Source organism: Martes martes (assembly GCF_963455335.1).
Source record: "Martes martes genome assembly, chromosome: 4".
Classification (NCBI taxonomy): domain Eukaryota; kingdom Metazoa; phylum Chordata; class Mammalia; order Carnivora; family Mustelidae; genus Martes; species Martes martes.
Genome location: NC_137891.1, coordinates 73,061,725 through 73,077,028, shown reverse-complemented (window position 1 = coordinate 73,077,028; position 15,304 = coordinate 73,061,725). Strand labels below are relative to the sequence as shown.

General features: G+C 39.7%; 1 protein-coding gene across 1 annotated transcript in view; it reads right to left on the bottom strand.

Annotated features, from left to right (window-relative positions):
- Positions 1-15,304, bottom strand: part of NSMAF (neutral sphingomyelinase activation associated factor) — a 59,407-nt gene that overhangs the window by 28,302 nt on the left and 15,801 nt on the right. Inside the window, exons 2-9 of the mRNA XM_080801190.1 lie at positions 11,781-11,870; positions 8,690-8,768; positions 8,527-8,594; positions 8,410-8,446; positions 4,455-4,505; positions 1,869-1,940; positions 1,512-1,559; positions 1,363-1,415 (exon numbers count right to left, since the gene is read on the bottom strand). Of these exons, the coding sequence (XP_080657316.1) occupies positions 1,363-1,415; positions 1,512-1,559; positions 1,869-1,940; positions 4,455-4,505; positions 8,410-8,446; positions 8,527-8,594; positions 8,690-8,768; positions 11,781-11,870 (498 nt within the window). The remainder of the gene's footprint in view (positions 1-1,362; positions 1,416-1,511; positions 1,560-1,868; positions 1,941-4,454; positions 4,506-8,409; positions 8,447-8,526; positions 8,595-8,689; positions 8,769-11,780; positions 11,871-15,304) is intronic.

Sequence of the window (15,304 nt, the reverse complement as noted above, 5' to 3'; positions counted from 1 at the left end):
GGAAGACATGAAAGAAAGCCTAAATAAATGAGAGAGTCATTGCGATCACAGTCAAAATCTCAAGAGAGCTTTCTTTAATGGAACTCAACAAGCTGTTTCTAAATACACGGAAGTGCAGCATAAGGCCAAGAATAGGGAAGACACAGATAAAAAAGGAAAACAAGGGGCGAGGCCCAGAACCTGCAGATGCCAAGAGTTGTTACAAAGCTACATGATTGATACAGTGGTATTGTAGATGAGATGCAAAGCTACTTAGTATAAAGCAAGAGAGAAATAAGAGAACAGGTTCATATAAAAATGTAATTATTAAAAAAAGTAATTATTTGCAGGAAATATATTGTATACTTAGAAAAACCAAGAAAATCAATGAAAAAAACCAGTAGGAATGTAGTCTCCTGGTCCCTGCAGGATGCCTTAGTAAGATACTGATCACAGCCTGAAGGGTCAGGAAAGACTTTGCAGAACTACCAACAGCTAAGCTGAAATCAGTTGAGTACGTAAGAGTCAGCCAGGTGCAAAAGAGGAAGGAGCCTGAGCCGGGTAAGCACAGGCAACACGTCCAAAGGCTCAGAGGGAGGAGACCACGGGCCTGCTTGGGATCTGCACAGACGCAAAGAGCTAGCACACAGAATTCGAGACAAGCCGCCAGCGACTAGAGCAGTGTGCAAGGGCTAGACCTTAAGCCATGGAAGGTGAAGATTTCACCCCGAAGGCAATGGAAAATCTTGAGGAGTTTTAGACAAGTGATATAATTAAGTTCTTTAGAAAAACCACATTTTCAAAGTACACTCAGTGCAGGAGGGAAGAGAGGACAGGAGAAGGGAAGACCGGGGTCAGGTGGACAAGCTAACAGCTGTTACGATGTTCTGACTGAAGGTGATGGTGGCCAGAACTCAGGCAACAACAGTGGGAAAAGATGGTGACAGACTAGACAGATCTTAGGGAGCATCGGTCAGTCAGCCTGGCTGACTGACCAAAGTCAGGATGGAGAAGCGGAGGCCAGGGCCATTCCTGACTACGCGTGGGTCTGGATGCTGCAGGTGGTCACATGGGTGGTTTCCGACAAGCTGAAGCAGGCATACAGCTATAAGACGTCTTTTAGAGTCAGGGAGAGAGGGGCACCTGGCTGGCTCAGTCGGTTAAGCACCTAACTCTTGATTTTGGCTCAGGTCGTGATCTGGAGGTCCTGGCATCGAGCCCTACATCAGGCTCCACGATCAGCAGGGAGTCTGCCTGAAATCCTCTCTGCCCCCCACCCCACTCACACACACATGCACTCTCTCTCACATGAATAAATCTTAAAAAAAAAAAAAGAAAGAAAAGAAAAAGGAAAAAAATCAGGGAATGAAATCATTAACTTACCTGTTTTTGTCAAATGACGTCCTAGCCAAACGTGACTGCAAAATAGCTGTTATCTATGAAAACAAAACCATTTAAAAATAAGCATTTATGAGTAAAATATCAATACAATTTAATTCACAGTAAAGACAATTTACTTTAGAAATTCTTACCATAGCAGTTTGGTCCCCTAGTTTGTCAAGGCGGGATGCTCTGTGAAGCTACAATATTAAAAATAAACAAGAATTTATTTTTTTCGCTAAAACAGTGGGAAGGTATTTCCTTAGAAGCAATGAAAAACAACGATCATTCTGTTACTTAGTAATGGTTAAGATCACTTCTGCTATATCTATGACTTCTTCCTAATATGCAGTTTTCAAATTCCACATATTCAAGTAAATCCGCTTCATATTTATAAAAGAAATTTTTTTAGTGAGATGTATGAATATGATTTCTTTCTTTTTGAGTTTCTGCCTAAGTTTGCTTTGAATTCTCTGCCCCACGAATGCCCTACTGAGGCGCTGGCTTACCTGAAGCAAGGTCTCCACCACGTCTTCCACTTTTCCTGAAACATCCAGTTCAAAGACATACTCCATCTTTCCCTAATAAAAAAGGGAAATCAAATCAAATCAAAGGAGGGGAAGAAGCAAGTCAAACTGTATTCCTTTAAGAACATCTGCAACCCCCTGCTGACCTGTGTGCGTATCTGCCCGACCCCACCCTGGAAGGGGAGAGTAGATTCTGTCAGACTTCCTGCTACACGGATTATTTCCTCCCTTCTGCTAACTTCAGGCTTAGTTTGTGGTTCTTGTGCTAGTTTCTCAAGGTGCACAGTTCGGTTTTTCAATCTGAGACGTTTCTTTTCCTTAATGTAGGCAGGTATCACTACAAACTTTCCCCTTAGTGCTGCTTTAGCTGCATCCTCTAAGTTTAGGCATGTTCTAGTTTCGATTTTGTTTCTCCCAAGATATTTTTTAATTTCCCTTTTCATTTCTTCTTTGACCCACTGGTGGTTCAAGGGTATTGTTCAACTTCCACACACTTGTGAATGTTCCTTCTATGTATTTCTAGCTTTATTCCACGGTGGGCAAAAGGAATACTTGACATGATTTTAATCTTGAATTTATTTTTATTCATTTTGTGACCTAATGTGATGTAGCCAAGAGAATGTTCTGTGTGCCTTTGAGAAGAATGTGGACACTGCTGCTGTTGGGTCGAGTGTTCTTTGTGTCCCTTAGGTCCATCTGGTCTACAGTGTTGTTCAGACCCACTGTTTCCTAAATGACCTTCTGTCTGGATGTTCTACCCATTACTAAGTGGGGCACTGAGGTCTTCTATTATTACTGGGTTGCTGACAATTTCTCCCTTCAATTCTGTCAACGTTTGCTTCAAATACTTAGATGCTTGGAGGATGGCGGGGGGTTATATATTGTGAAGATTAATGTGATGTGTCACATGTTGTCCTCTTCTCCTTGCCCTGAGGGAGAGTCTGCTGGGCTGCTCTGTCCTCTGTCTGCTGGACTATGGGTCCCCTGGAGCAGCAGCCCGATGTCCAGCTCCCCCTTGTTTTCAATGGCCCCATGCATCTAGGGCATATGCCAGCTCCTGTTGCTGCTCCAAGACAGGCAAAACAGAAGCCAATCCCTTGGGCAGCCACCACAACAGTCAGAACACTGGGCACACAGTCCAGTCTTGTCTCTCCCTCCCCAACAGAAGGTGGGAGCTGGGAGTTCCCTCCCATCATGTGGTATTTTGCCTAGGGAGGGCCCACACTGAAAGGATGTTACCAACATCCCCATCAGCCTCAATGAGGCTCATTTCATGCTAACCTGGGGTGCAGAGCCTCTTAACTGGTTTCCAGGTTTGTCACAAAAGGGACCAGTCCATGTATCGTTGACTGAATCAGGGTCACCATGAGAGGAACAAGCACTTTCTGTTCTGTCATCTCTCATGGTCACCATCAGTGTCACTATTCCCCTCTTTTTTAAATCTGGAAATCCTCGGGTGTTCTAATTCACACTGGAACAAAAGAGCTTTTCTTTGCTTCAGAAAACTTCCCTCCTCTCCCTTTACATAACTTTTCAGTGGGCCAAGAACAGCTTTGCCCTTCAAGTGGGTATCAGGAGAGCCTTAGGAGGGAGAGCCCTCCAGGCGGTGGTTCTCAGCTTGGGGGAGAGGCATCCCCACCTCCATGAGGCTTGTGTCAATATATGGAGGTACTACCCAACAGCAGGGGTGAAGGTATAGTAGGGGTGTCTGGTTTAGCCTGGGAGCAGGCTGCAGTGTAAGGATGCCCCTGCAATTAAGAACTATCTTTCCCCAATGCCAACAGCCCCACCAGAAAGTAAGTTAATCTCATATTTGTGGTTTCTGACTAACTGGCACATGCAAGTGTTTCTTGTGCATAAAGCCCCAAGGCCGCAGTGTGTGGTCCACATGTCCCATGGGCGCTGGCTGAGCACTGCAGAGACAGACATTCAGCCTGCGGGGCTCTTTGCTCAGAGAGGGTGGCTTTTCCTCTTCACAGAGGTGGCACTATGCAGAGCACTACCCTAATGTTAGTCCCATAAAGTCTCTCCTGGTCAAAGTTACCCTTTACTATATATTAAGCTGAAGCAAAAGAATTAAATAAAGCACAAAATGGTTAAATGTAACATCTATGCTTCCTTGACAAGTCCTGGAAAACCAGACATTGAATTCAAGTCTACTCATAGCTTCTCCCAATTAAGAGAATTTATAAATTATGACTGAGCTCCCAAATAAGGGTATTTTATAACTTATCAGTATTTCTCAAGCATTTTAAAAAATACATTCTCAGTAATATCCAGCAAATAATCTTATAAATGATACATATTCTGATTTCAATTTCTAATCTAATAATTTAAGCTTTTTTTCCTCCCTTATTAGACACATTTGCTTTTAAGTCAAAGAGTTAATTGAAATCTCTTGGACTAAAGTCTGTGGCTCCCTTGGGTAATTTTGTTATAACTGCTGGTAAGAAGCTTCTAAATACACATGATTATTATATTTGATTAAAGATGTTAATAAAGTCACAAAATCGTATTGCTTCAAATCACTACACAAATTGCTAGGAATAAATGCAAAGCTTTACTTACCCTTTCTATTTTATATGGGGCAACAATGTTGTGTTCTTTAATGAAATACACCTGAGAAAGAAGTCAATACTTGTAAAATAACTAAAAATTTTCATAATAATGAGTTACCATAAATTAGGGTATTATGAAGGGAATTTAAATCATTGTCACATAATCTCAATTTCTAAAAGCACTTGCATTAATCTTAGCTGATGTAAGAACAACAAATATTAAATTAAAAAGAGATTCATCCAGGCAACAAGGTAGCAACAATTACTGAATAAATAAAATATTTAAGATGTTTTATGAATTCTGTACTTGTCCCAAGTAACCAAGTAGATGGGTTAAAGAAGCTAATCTAAGTGCCTATTTTCTAAGAAATGGGTGAAACAGAGTCACTATGGTATGAAATACATTTATTAACATCAAGAAATCTCTCTAGAAGTGATCTGGGCACACGGCATCTCATACACACAGCCAGCTGCTTATGCTGTAGGTCAGTAACGATGTCCAACAAGCAATGTCACCCCCAGAGCCATTAACATGGAGCTGGTCCGGTTAGTCCTGCCTTCCCTCCTGTTTCGGTGAAGGGTGCGCCTGGGCCCTCAAAGCCAGTCACTGGACTAGGCCACAGAATGCAGACCTCCCTCTACCTGTCAGCTGTTCAAAAACTTTGATTCTGTGTAATATGCTCGCTGCACTTTCTCCCGTTTGAAACAAACCATTGATGCAAACCCTCCCTTGGTCTTATATCCTCCTTTTGCCATTTCTGTTCCTCTTTGTGGCAAAACCCTTTGCAAGAGCTGACTGTATTCTCTCTTGGGCTTAGGACAGGTTTTCGGCTGCACCGCGTTATGGAAATCCAGTCCTGAGAAGGCCATAAAAGGTGCAAAGGATCTCCATGTCACCAAACCCAGGAGTTTGTTCTAAGGACTTCCTCGATTCTGTTTCTCAGAGCATGCGAGAGAGCTCCCGGTTCTTCCTAAAGCAGTTTCCAAGTTGGTTTCCAGCCGCTGGCTCCTGGCCCTCCCCAACCTCACCCGCTGCTCCTACTGTCTCCCTTGCAACCCTCTGTCTTCCCAAGCACCCCCTGGCAGAGCTGCTGGGCCGTTGTCCTTAGACTGCTCTGTGCACACTCAGCCCCTGGGAGGCCTCATCCAGCCCCAGGGTGTTACCCAAGGTAACCCGTTCTCTTTCTCATTTCTGTCTCCTCCTTGAGACCCACACCAATGCTCCCAAATGCCTACCAGGCTTTTCCTCTCAGAGGCCACGTTCTAAACAAAGCCTGCTCTTCTCCAGGCTTCTTCACAGCAATAAAGGGCATGGCTATCCACCCTGCTGGAATCATTTCTGATGGTTTTCCCTTGTATCTTGCAACGAAGCCATCAGCGCATCTGTGGGGTTTTCCTTCAGAATACATCCAGACGCTGACCACCTCTCACCCTGCCATCGCTGCCATCCTGGTCTAAAACCCCTGAGTTCTCAGCACCCCAAAAGGCCCTCCTGCTTCTGCTCATGCCTCCCGCCCCTAGCATATTCTCTACCTGGCCTCCAAGAGTTGTGCAAATACATACAAAGCAGGGGGCGCCCCTCCTCTTCTCAGCTTTCCAGGGGGGTTTTGCTTTTGTGCTTTATTCAGACTCTTAACTGTGGCCCGCAGGCTCTCTGTGACACGGACCCTGCCACCGCTCAGACCCTTCTGCCTACCTGCCCTTTGTGCCTTGCCCTCGGCACCCTCCTCCCACCAGTCTGCTCCCTCTCAAGGCCTCCGCAGCTCAGGGCACTGCCTGGCTCATTCGCTCAGACCTCCCTAGCGGTGTGCCTTCACACGCAGCCCCAGCGGTTCTATCCAATGCAGCACACATGCTCCTCATCCTTCTTTATCCTTCCGTCCTGTTGGCATTGTCTTCACTGTAGAAGGTGTCTGCTTACTGTCTCTTCCCCCATCTCAAGGAAAAGTCCTTGGGGAGAGGGGATTTTGATATTTTGTTTTTTCCCATAGCTTCATAATCTTAAATATATTTCCTGGATACAAAAATGCATGACGAAAACTATTATTTACACACATACACCCTTCTTTATTCTAAAATTTGGAAAGCAAATCTGGAAGCAAAACTCTAATATTTGGAAAACTTGCTAAAACTTTCTAACATTTGGAAAGAAAATTTGGAAGCAAAAGAAGCAAAACTCTCTAAAAGGCTAAAGAACCATAACATTATTTCTGAAACAGTGTGACCACTTGAGGTAATCAAAACCCACAAAAGTTGAGTTTTTGGGTTTTTTTTTTTTTTTGATTGTATACTCAATCCAGGAAGCTTGAAATAATTCTAGAAAGAATAGCTAATGACTGGTCACCCCTGGATGTGAAGCTGGTTTTGAGTTTGCCTGACATGAGACCTCTTATAGTAAGTTTGTAAATAAAGTAAAATGGATAATTTTTATAATGGAAACCACACTTCTGACTGAAAAAGTACTTCTTCCTTTCCAGATATGGACTTTCTAACAAGAGGCCATGAAGCAGAAGGATACTTCAGAAACAACAAGAGCACAGGTACAGGCCTGAATTATTAATAATGGTGTTCTGCTCTCCCCTCACGACCCAGAGTAGTAGATGGCTACAAAAGTTTGCCTCTATGCCGGTTAAAACAACATGAAGTCAAAGATAGGCTGTGAAATGCTTTCTTCCTTAAGATTCATTGAATTGTGCAAGGCAGACCTAGAAAACTACCTAATGTGGTATCTCCCAACTTTTTAAAAATATTTTTCAATATACATTAAAAAGTGCTCCATGAAAAGAAGAGGTAAGTGGTCCAAAAAAACCACTGGGAGCACCTGTGCTCCCAGTCCTCTGCCTCCCTGAGACCCTCATGGCGCTTCCTCCAGACCCTCTCTCTATTGTTTGCTGAGGCACTGGGTCAGGTCCTGAAGTAGAGAAAGTCGTGTCTTCGCTTCCCACGGCTTCTCCTACACTTACCTGAGCGCGGAAGGATGTTCCTTTGAACACTTCATGGAACTAGGGCTCTGGACATAGCTGGGGCAACATGATCTCTAACCCTTTCATCTTCGACATGAACAAGGTAAAAATCCAGAGCAAAAAGCACGAGAGAGAGAGTCCCTCCACTCCCATCTTATTTATAAGTTAAAAAAAAAAAAAAAAAAAAACTAAACTAAAATAGATGAACTACATGTATGACAGGAGAAAAACCATGTTTTTTCTCTGTGTTGCTGGTATTAAGCATGATACTGGGAACGTATATGTATGCCGAATAAATTTGGGATGAGAAAAGGTCAGGACCCCAAGCTTCCTAGCTTGTAAGAGATGGCATATCCTGAGTTGGGGCCTTGGTTGTCACCAGAAGTCACCCTGAGATTCCCCTCAGGGCTGTGCTGCTGGCCTCCCACCTTCTGAATGGCTCAGAGGTTGCAGGAGAGACCACAGTGCTTCCAGCTCAACCCCCACACACTGGCAGGACTCCTGAGGATAAAGCCATAAAACTATAGGCATCACACAACTTTATGAACATTAAGGATCTTGGGGCACCTGGTGGCTCAGTCGGTTAAGTGTCTGCCTTCAGCTCAGGTCATGATCCCAGGATCCTGGGACCAAGTCCCGCACTGGGCTCCCTGCTCAGTGGGGAGCCTGCTTCTACCTCTGTCTGCTTCTCCCTCTGCTTGTGCTACTCTAATTCTCTCAAATAAACAAAATCTTTAAAAAAAAAAACCCAAACCCAAACATTAAGGATCTCATGACGGATCACAGCTTTTAAAAAAAATATAGTTCTCAATGGTTCAATCTTAAAAACATGTAAACATCTATGCCAACAGTCTTCATCTGAGATTTCTACAAATAATGTCAGTGCTAAAAAAAAAAAAAAAAAAAAAAGTGTGTGTGTGTGTCTGTGTCTGTGTCTGTGTCTGTGTCTGTGTGCCTGCATTCACTCAGGTTAGGAAAAAATATTTACAATGTGTTTCTTACCTGACTGAAAATGAGTGAAATCTCCCCAGATTTTGCCCTACAATGCAGATAAAAGTCATTAAATATATAAACTTTTTTTGGTAGAAGTAAAATTAAACATTAGTGACAATGACATACTTTGCAAAGTGTCTATTGGATCCATTTTCTCCATGTTTTCCTATTTTTATGCAATCTCTCAAAGGAATCTGGATAAAATTGAGAGAAATATTACAAAAATAAGCAAGGATAAGATATACACAAAAAATAATAATGTCTCTATTCAAATTTAAAATGCATTTACCTTAATGATGGGCTGGGATATTACATCTGGTTCAAAAATAACTGATTTTGAACATATTTTTAAGGAGCCTCTGATTTTCCTAGGGATCAAAGTACAAAGGATTATTATTAGTGAACACGATGAAAGTCAAAAAAGAATCATAATATATCTTAACTAGAAAGTAGATAACTAAAGCATTAACTGAAAGAACAATATAATTAATTTTAATTACATTGACCCCAGGCTGATGGTTTGCCAACCCAATCCTATTATTCATTAGGAACTGAAATTTTTATCACTCCTTCTGTGTTTATTATCCAGAATTCATCGACAAAGAACAACTTTATAGTATACATACATATATATATATATATGTATGTGTGTGTGTGTATATATATATATATATATGTGATCTCGAGTACAGTATTTACCTGTGATTTGAAGTACAATTTGTACAAAGAAAGCAGAAAAAATAGCTTGATTCTTTATCTCCTATTCATCAAGTTTTAGAATAATGAGTTGGTATCCTAGGATCCCTACCAGGTAATATAAACATCTCATGAACTTGTGGATTCTAATGATTCTGATACATTTCCACTACTGCAGGCATTGTTCTTTTTGGGTGTTCAGTTTGTCCCACTTATTGCCCAATTCTCCCAGTGGGCCCTTGTGCCCTTTTCATTCAATGTGCAGTAGTTTCTGACACCTCCCTTACTTGCCAGTAGGACAAGACGTGCCAGGCTCACCTTGTACCCTTCCTGCCCCAGACTTAGATTCAGCGACTTCTCAAAGAGCCCTCATTCCTTTTTTGTGAGAAGTGGTATTGACAGCACAGTCTCAGTGCTCATGGCTACAGGGCTGTTTCTAGGCCTTTCCAGAGGGGAGAGCTAGAAAACACTTTCTTTTACTTTTTTTTTTTATTTTTATTTTTTTTAAAGATTTTATTTATTTATTTATTTGACAGACAGAGATCACAAGTAGACAGAGAGGCAGGCAGAGAGAGAGGAGGAAGTAGGCTCTCTGCTCAGCAGCTCGTAATCCGAGCTGAAGGCAGAGGCTTTAACCCACTGAGCCACCCAGGCACCCCGAAAATAGTTTCTTTTAAAAGAAAAGTATATGAACCCACACAAACATTTCCAATTCAAATGTAAGATTAGGTTTTTAATTTACTATTTACCTTTACTATTAGATTTGTAGGTCTTTCATCCTGAAAGTCTTGTCTTTGCATAGACATATTACTCATTTGCTTCATTTAACTATATAAATCTATGTGCACATGTGAATAAACCAATTTCAAAATAATAATACCCAAATTACTAACAATGATATTACAACTAAAACATTTACAACCTCTTTTTGCAATTCTTTTTCAACTTAGGCCATATCTCCCCAGAGACACAAATTACTATGTTGTGAAGCTGATTACAACAATTCTCTGTGGTTAACCTTCCAACATACATATAGTTAAGTTCACTTGTTTCATTTTCTCTTTGATTTTTAAGATTTACTGTTTCTTCTGAAATGTTAAGTCTATATTAAAATATATGTAAAATATTTCTATAGTTCCAAAGGCAAAGTTATAAAATAAGGAACAGTCAGAGAAGTCTAGTTGTCATTTTATATTATTTCCCCATCGATCCTTCTTCTGTGTAGATAATCACTTTCATTAGCTTTTAGTTTATGTTTTTTTAAATATATGATTTTAAATGTTTTTAATTTTTAAAAATATAAACAAAAAATTATTCTTCTCCCTTCATAATTATGTGAAAGATAGCATACAATCCACAGTACTCTGCCCCTTATTTTTCGCACCGAATATATGCTGGAGATCACTCCACAGCACTACATAGACCTGCTTCGTTCCTTTGTTACAGCTGCATAGTACTCCATTATGAGGACATGCCATTGTTTATTCAGTCAGTCCCCTATTGGATTATTTTCAGTACTTTGCAATTACAAGTAGTGTAATGATAAATAACCTTGTACATATTTCCATTTCTATATTTCCCATTGGTAAGATAGTGAGATAGTTCCCTACAAGTGGACTTGCTAGATCAATAGGTAAATGCACATGCAATGTTGCTAGATATCACTGAATTCACTTCAATGGGTCATACCACTGAACTCCATTAGTAACTTAAAAATTATAAAAACAGGTTTTGGGTTGCTAGCTTATATTTGTGTTTTAATAATAAACAAATGCACTTAATTGTAAGCAAGATGTTTTAAGGTATACAGCAGAGGAGTACTGGGAAGAAAAACAGAGGTATGGAATTAGGGAGAAGAACATGAGCAAAATTCCAGAAGAAAGCAAGGTGCTGATCTCAAGGAACAAGAATTTGTCTAATTTGACTGCTAAGGAAACAGACATGCCATAAACTCCCTAACAAAAAGCTAAGTAATTCTCACTTAAGGTTGTATTTAAACAAATAGCACATGGCTGTGGTGGTCCTTTCAAGATAAAAGCTGAGGAACATTAAAAATTATACAGTTTATCTAATATCAAAGTGTGATCAAGTTATGACCTATAGTTAAGGGACATCCCTAAAGGAAATCATCGGCAGATACAATTTTGTGGGAACAATTCTGATCTTAGTTAATTCCAAGTTGGCATTTTAAACAAAATACTTCATTACACGTTATTGTACACAGCTTTCAAAAAGTATGGCAAAAGAAACCGAATGTGTTTCTATAGCAATACACAGTAATGAATTCAAATATAGAGAAAATTGACTTTGCTTCCAGTTCAAATCAAATTATTCATTTTGAAAGTACTGATTTTTATACCACTCTAGTGTTTTATGATTATGACTTTATAACACCATAACCCAAATAATTGAGAGTGTAAGTACAAAAGTGATACAAGAAAAAAGAGCTGGAATGAATCAGTCCTGTTGGGCTGAGTTAGACACTCACATAAGAGGAATTCGTATGCACAGCTTCTCAGCTTTAGGAAATATCTGAAGTTATAGCAATAACTTCAAAGTCCTCCCTTCTTGTTACTCTCCCAGTACAAAAGGGGGACAAATCTATATGACCATACATTTAATTTTAAAAATATCAGACAAGGGAAAGGTCTGTTAGTTCATAGAGATCCAGAAATCTTCCTTACCTTTCATTCTGACCGCCCTTGTTCTGAATATGATTAGCTGTGTGCTGTTCAAAGTAGTACTCCTCCAAGTTAAGTAGGAGCAAGGAAAATCTAAATTTGGAAAAACCAGAACAAAATAAAACCTCATGTTTATTTTTTTAAGCATAAGAAAGCAGAATATTTAAAGCAACTTTTCCCGAAGTGATTGTCTGTTCATTAAATCATCAAATACCTATAGGTGTGTATTATACATTAGATGCTGTCCTCTATTCAGTGGGAGAAAGCAACAGACAGACTTGCCTAGCTGAGCAATAGATTCAATAAATAAAATTACTTACAGATGGATTTTTAAAATTCCTTTAAGAGAAACCCAGAATTTCATGAAATAAAACTTATTCTTGTCTGATCCAAACCTGGGGCTTTCCCACCTTTGGAGTTTTCATCCTTTGTTTCTGCTGGCTGACCACTAGACTTCCCTACCTCCCCTTCCAGGCTGTACACCCCTCCCGGTCTAGTGTTCTGCCTCATGGTTAGTTACACTTATCCTGCTACTTCTACAAGATCATATGCCTCTGAGAGGTAGATCTCTAGATATTTCCCTGTAATAACAAGTCTAATGCTTTGGTACTGAACAAATAAGTAAATTGAACAGAATAGGATTAAAATATAGTTCCTTTTAAAATTTAATGTGTTTTAAACTTTCTTCTTCTATTTAAAGATTTTATTTATTTATTTGACAGAGAGAGAGCACAAGCAGGGGGAGCAGCAGACAGAGGGAGAGGGAGAACCAGGCTCCCCGCTGAGCAGGGAGCCCAACTACTACCAGGGGCTCTATCATAGGACCCTGGGATCATGACATGAGCTGAAGGCAGACACTCAACAGACTGAGCCGCCCAAGTGTTTTAAACTTTTAAAAACAAAATAAAGTAGGGGCACCTGGGTGGCTCAGTGGGTTAAAGCCTCTGCCTTCGTCTCAGGTCATGATCCCAGGGTCCTGGGATCAAGACCCACATCGGGCTCTCTGCTCAGCAGGAAGCCTGCTACCCTTCCTCTCTCTCTGCCTGCCTCACTGCCTACTTGTGATCTCTGTCTATCAAATAAATAAATAAAATCTTAAAAAAAATCAACCAAAATAAGGTAATAAGTAAAGGTATTAATTCAGTTGTATGGCCACAGAAACAAGTATGTGGCAAATAACTGGAAACAAGTGTTTTCATTCAGGAAACCAGTGGCATCCAGAGTTCCAGGAAAAGTTCCCAGGGGGAGTGTGGGACTGGAATTCTGCTGTGTTAGGGACGGGGTCTCCAATAAACACAGCAGATTGAGCGTGTGTGTCTATTTCTGTTACCTCCAGAAGAAATTTGAGTAAATGAAATATTTTTTAAAAACCACAGACTAAAGAAAATTGAAGAGTCACAGAGGAAGATGAGAGCAACAAATCTGTGAGAAATGGAAAACAGATGGGAGGAATCAGCAGCAATCAGAAATCACAATGGCACACACCTCCGGTGGAAGGTACCTATCAGGAGAAAACCAACTTAAATCATAGGTCTTCCAAAAAGTCCCCAAATCGCAGATATCAGGTACAAAGAAGCCCCATAGAGAGCAGGGCTATGGAGTAAAAAGTAGGAAGACATAACCATTCCAAGTAACAGTTTGATAGATTATTTTTAGAAAACACAAAATAGCTGTAAAGACCCATGGATAGGAATATTTGAAAGAGTCAGGTCTTTACAGCATCATCCCATACTGAAGCCCAACAGAAAAGGCCTGCCCACAGTGACACAGAATTACATATTTCACACTTAAAGAAGAATGGATAACCCAAGATCACCCGCCTCTAATATGAAAGAACTAGACCAAAACGAGCAGAAGGACACAACGTGAAGTTCTTGAGAACTTCTCTCTAGAGAACAGGAGATCAAAAGCCTATAATAAATATCCTTACAAAGAAGAAACTATATTCATGGAATAAGAAGACATTGCTCATTACAAAGAAAACTGAGCCAAAAGAAAAATAACTCATAAAGACTAATGACAGCAGGAACCAGCTTTACCATCCCAATAGGTAACTTTTTATTAGCCTATTTATGTCTTTAAGTCCATGAACAAGAATTAATCACAGGCTAAAATGCCAGAGCTCAAAGTAAAACACTCACTATTAATACTTATTCTGAATTTCCATACAATCACAAGAGTTAGGATTGCTAGAACAATCCTTTGATGCCTCAGATAATTTTCATGAACGTTTAATTCAGAGAGATCCTTTTTAGTTACCTTGCCCCTTATTTTTAGGTCATGCCTTAATGACCTGAAACCCTCTGCTTGAGCTGGAGCTATTTACCCTATCTTCCCACTCTTCATCTTCCCACTCCTCCTCTTAGAGAGAAGGTAAAATAAAATAAGTATCTTTAATAAGACAATGGCATAATTTTATTTCTATGAAGCACAGGTAGCCTTCACAGACAACCAGCTCTTCCACATAATTAATAAAATATAGTCCTATTCCTTGCAATAGCATGAGTGGATCTAGAGGGCATTAAGCTAAATTAAATAAATCAGAGAAAGACAAATACCATATGATTTAATTCATATGTGGAATTTAAGAAACAAATGAATAAAGAAAAAAAGAGACCAAAAAAAAAAAAAATTCATCTACAGAAAACTGGTGGTTGCCAGAGGACAGTTGGGTGGGGAGATGGCTGAAACAGGTGAAGGGTGATGAGCATTGAATAATGCACAGGATTGTTGAATCATTATTTTATACACTGAAACTAATATAATGCTTGATGTTAATGATGCTTGAATTAAAAATAAGTTTTTTAAAAAGAAAAATAAAAAATGCAATCCTATTATATATAATAGTATATTAATAATTTTACTTATACATATAAATTATATATTTAAAAATATATTCCTATCATTATACATTATATATTACATATATAACATTACAATATATTATTATTAAGTGTCCATACTACCCAAAGTGATCTGCAGATACAATGGAATCCCTCTCAAAATCTCAATGGCATTTAATACAGGAATAGAAAAAAAAATCCTAAAATTCATATGGAATTGAATAGCCAAAACGATCACGAAAGAAAAACAAAGCTGGCAGCCTCACAGTTCCTGATTTCAAAACATATTTCAAAGCTACAGTAATCGACACAAAATCACAATCAGCAAAAAGACAAACATATACACCAATGGAACAGAAGAGAGGTCAGAAATAACCTCACATATGCTCAAATATGAGCTCCAAGGCCACACAATAAGAAAAGGACAATCTCTTCAAAAAATGGTGCTGGGAAAACTGGATTTCCACATGCAAAAGAATGAAGGTGGGCCCTTACTTTAACACCACATACAAAAATTAACTCAAAATGGATTAAAGACTTAAATGCAAGACTTGAAAGTATGAAACTCCTAGAAGAACACTTGGTAGAAAGCTTCATGACACTATGTTTGGCAATGATTTCTTGGACAGGACAACAAAAGCACAGGCAACAAAAGCAAAAATAAATGTGACCACATCAAACTTA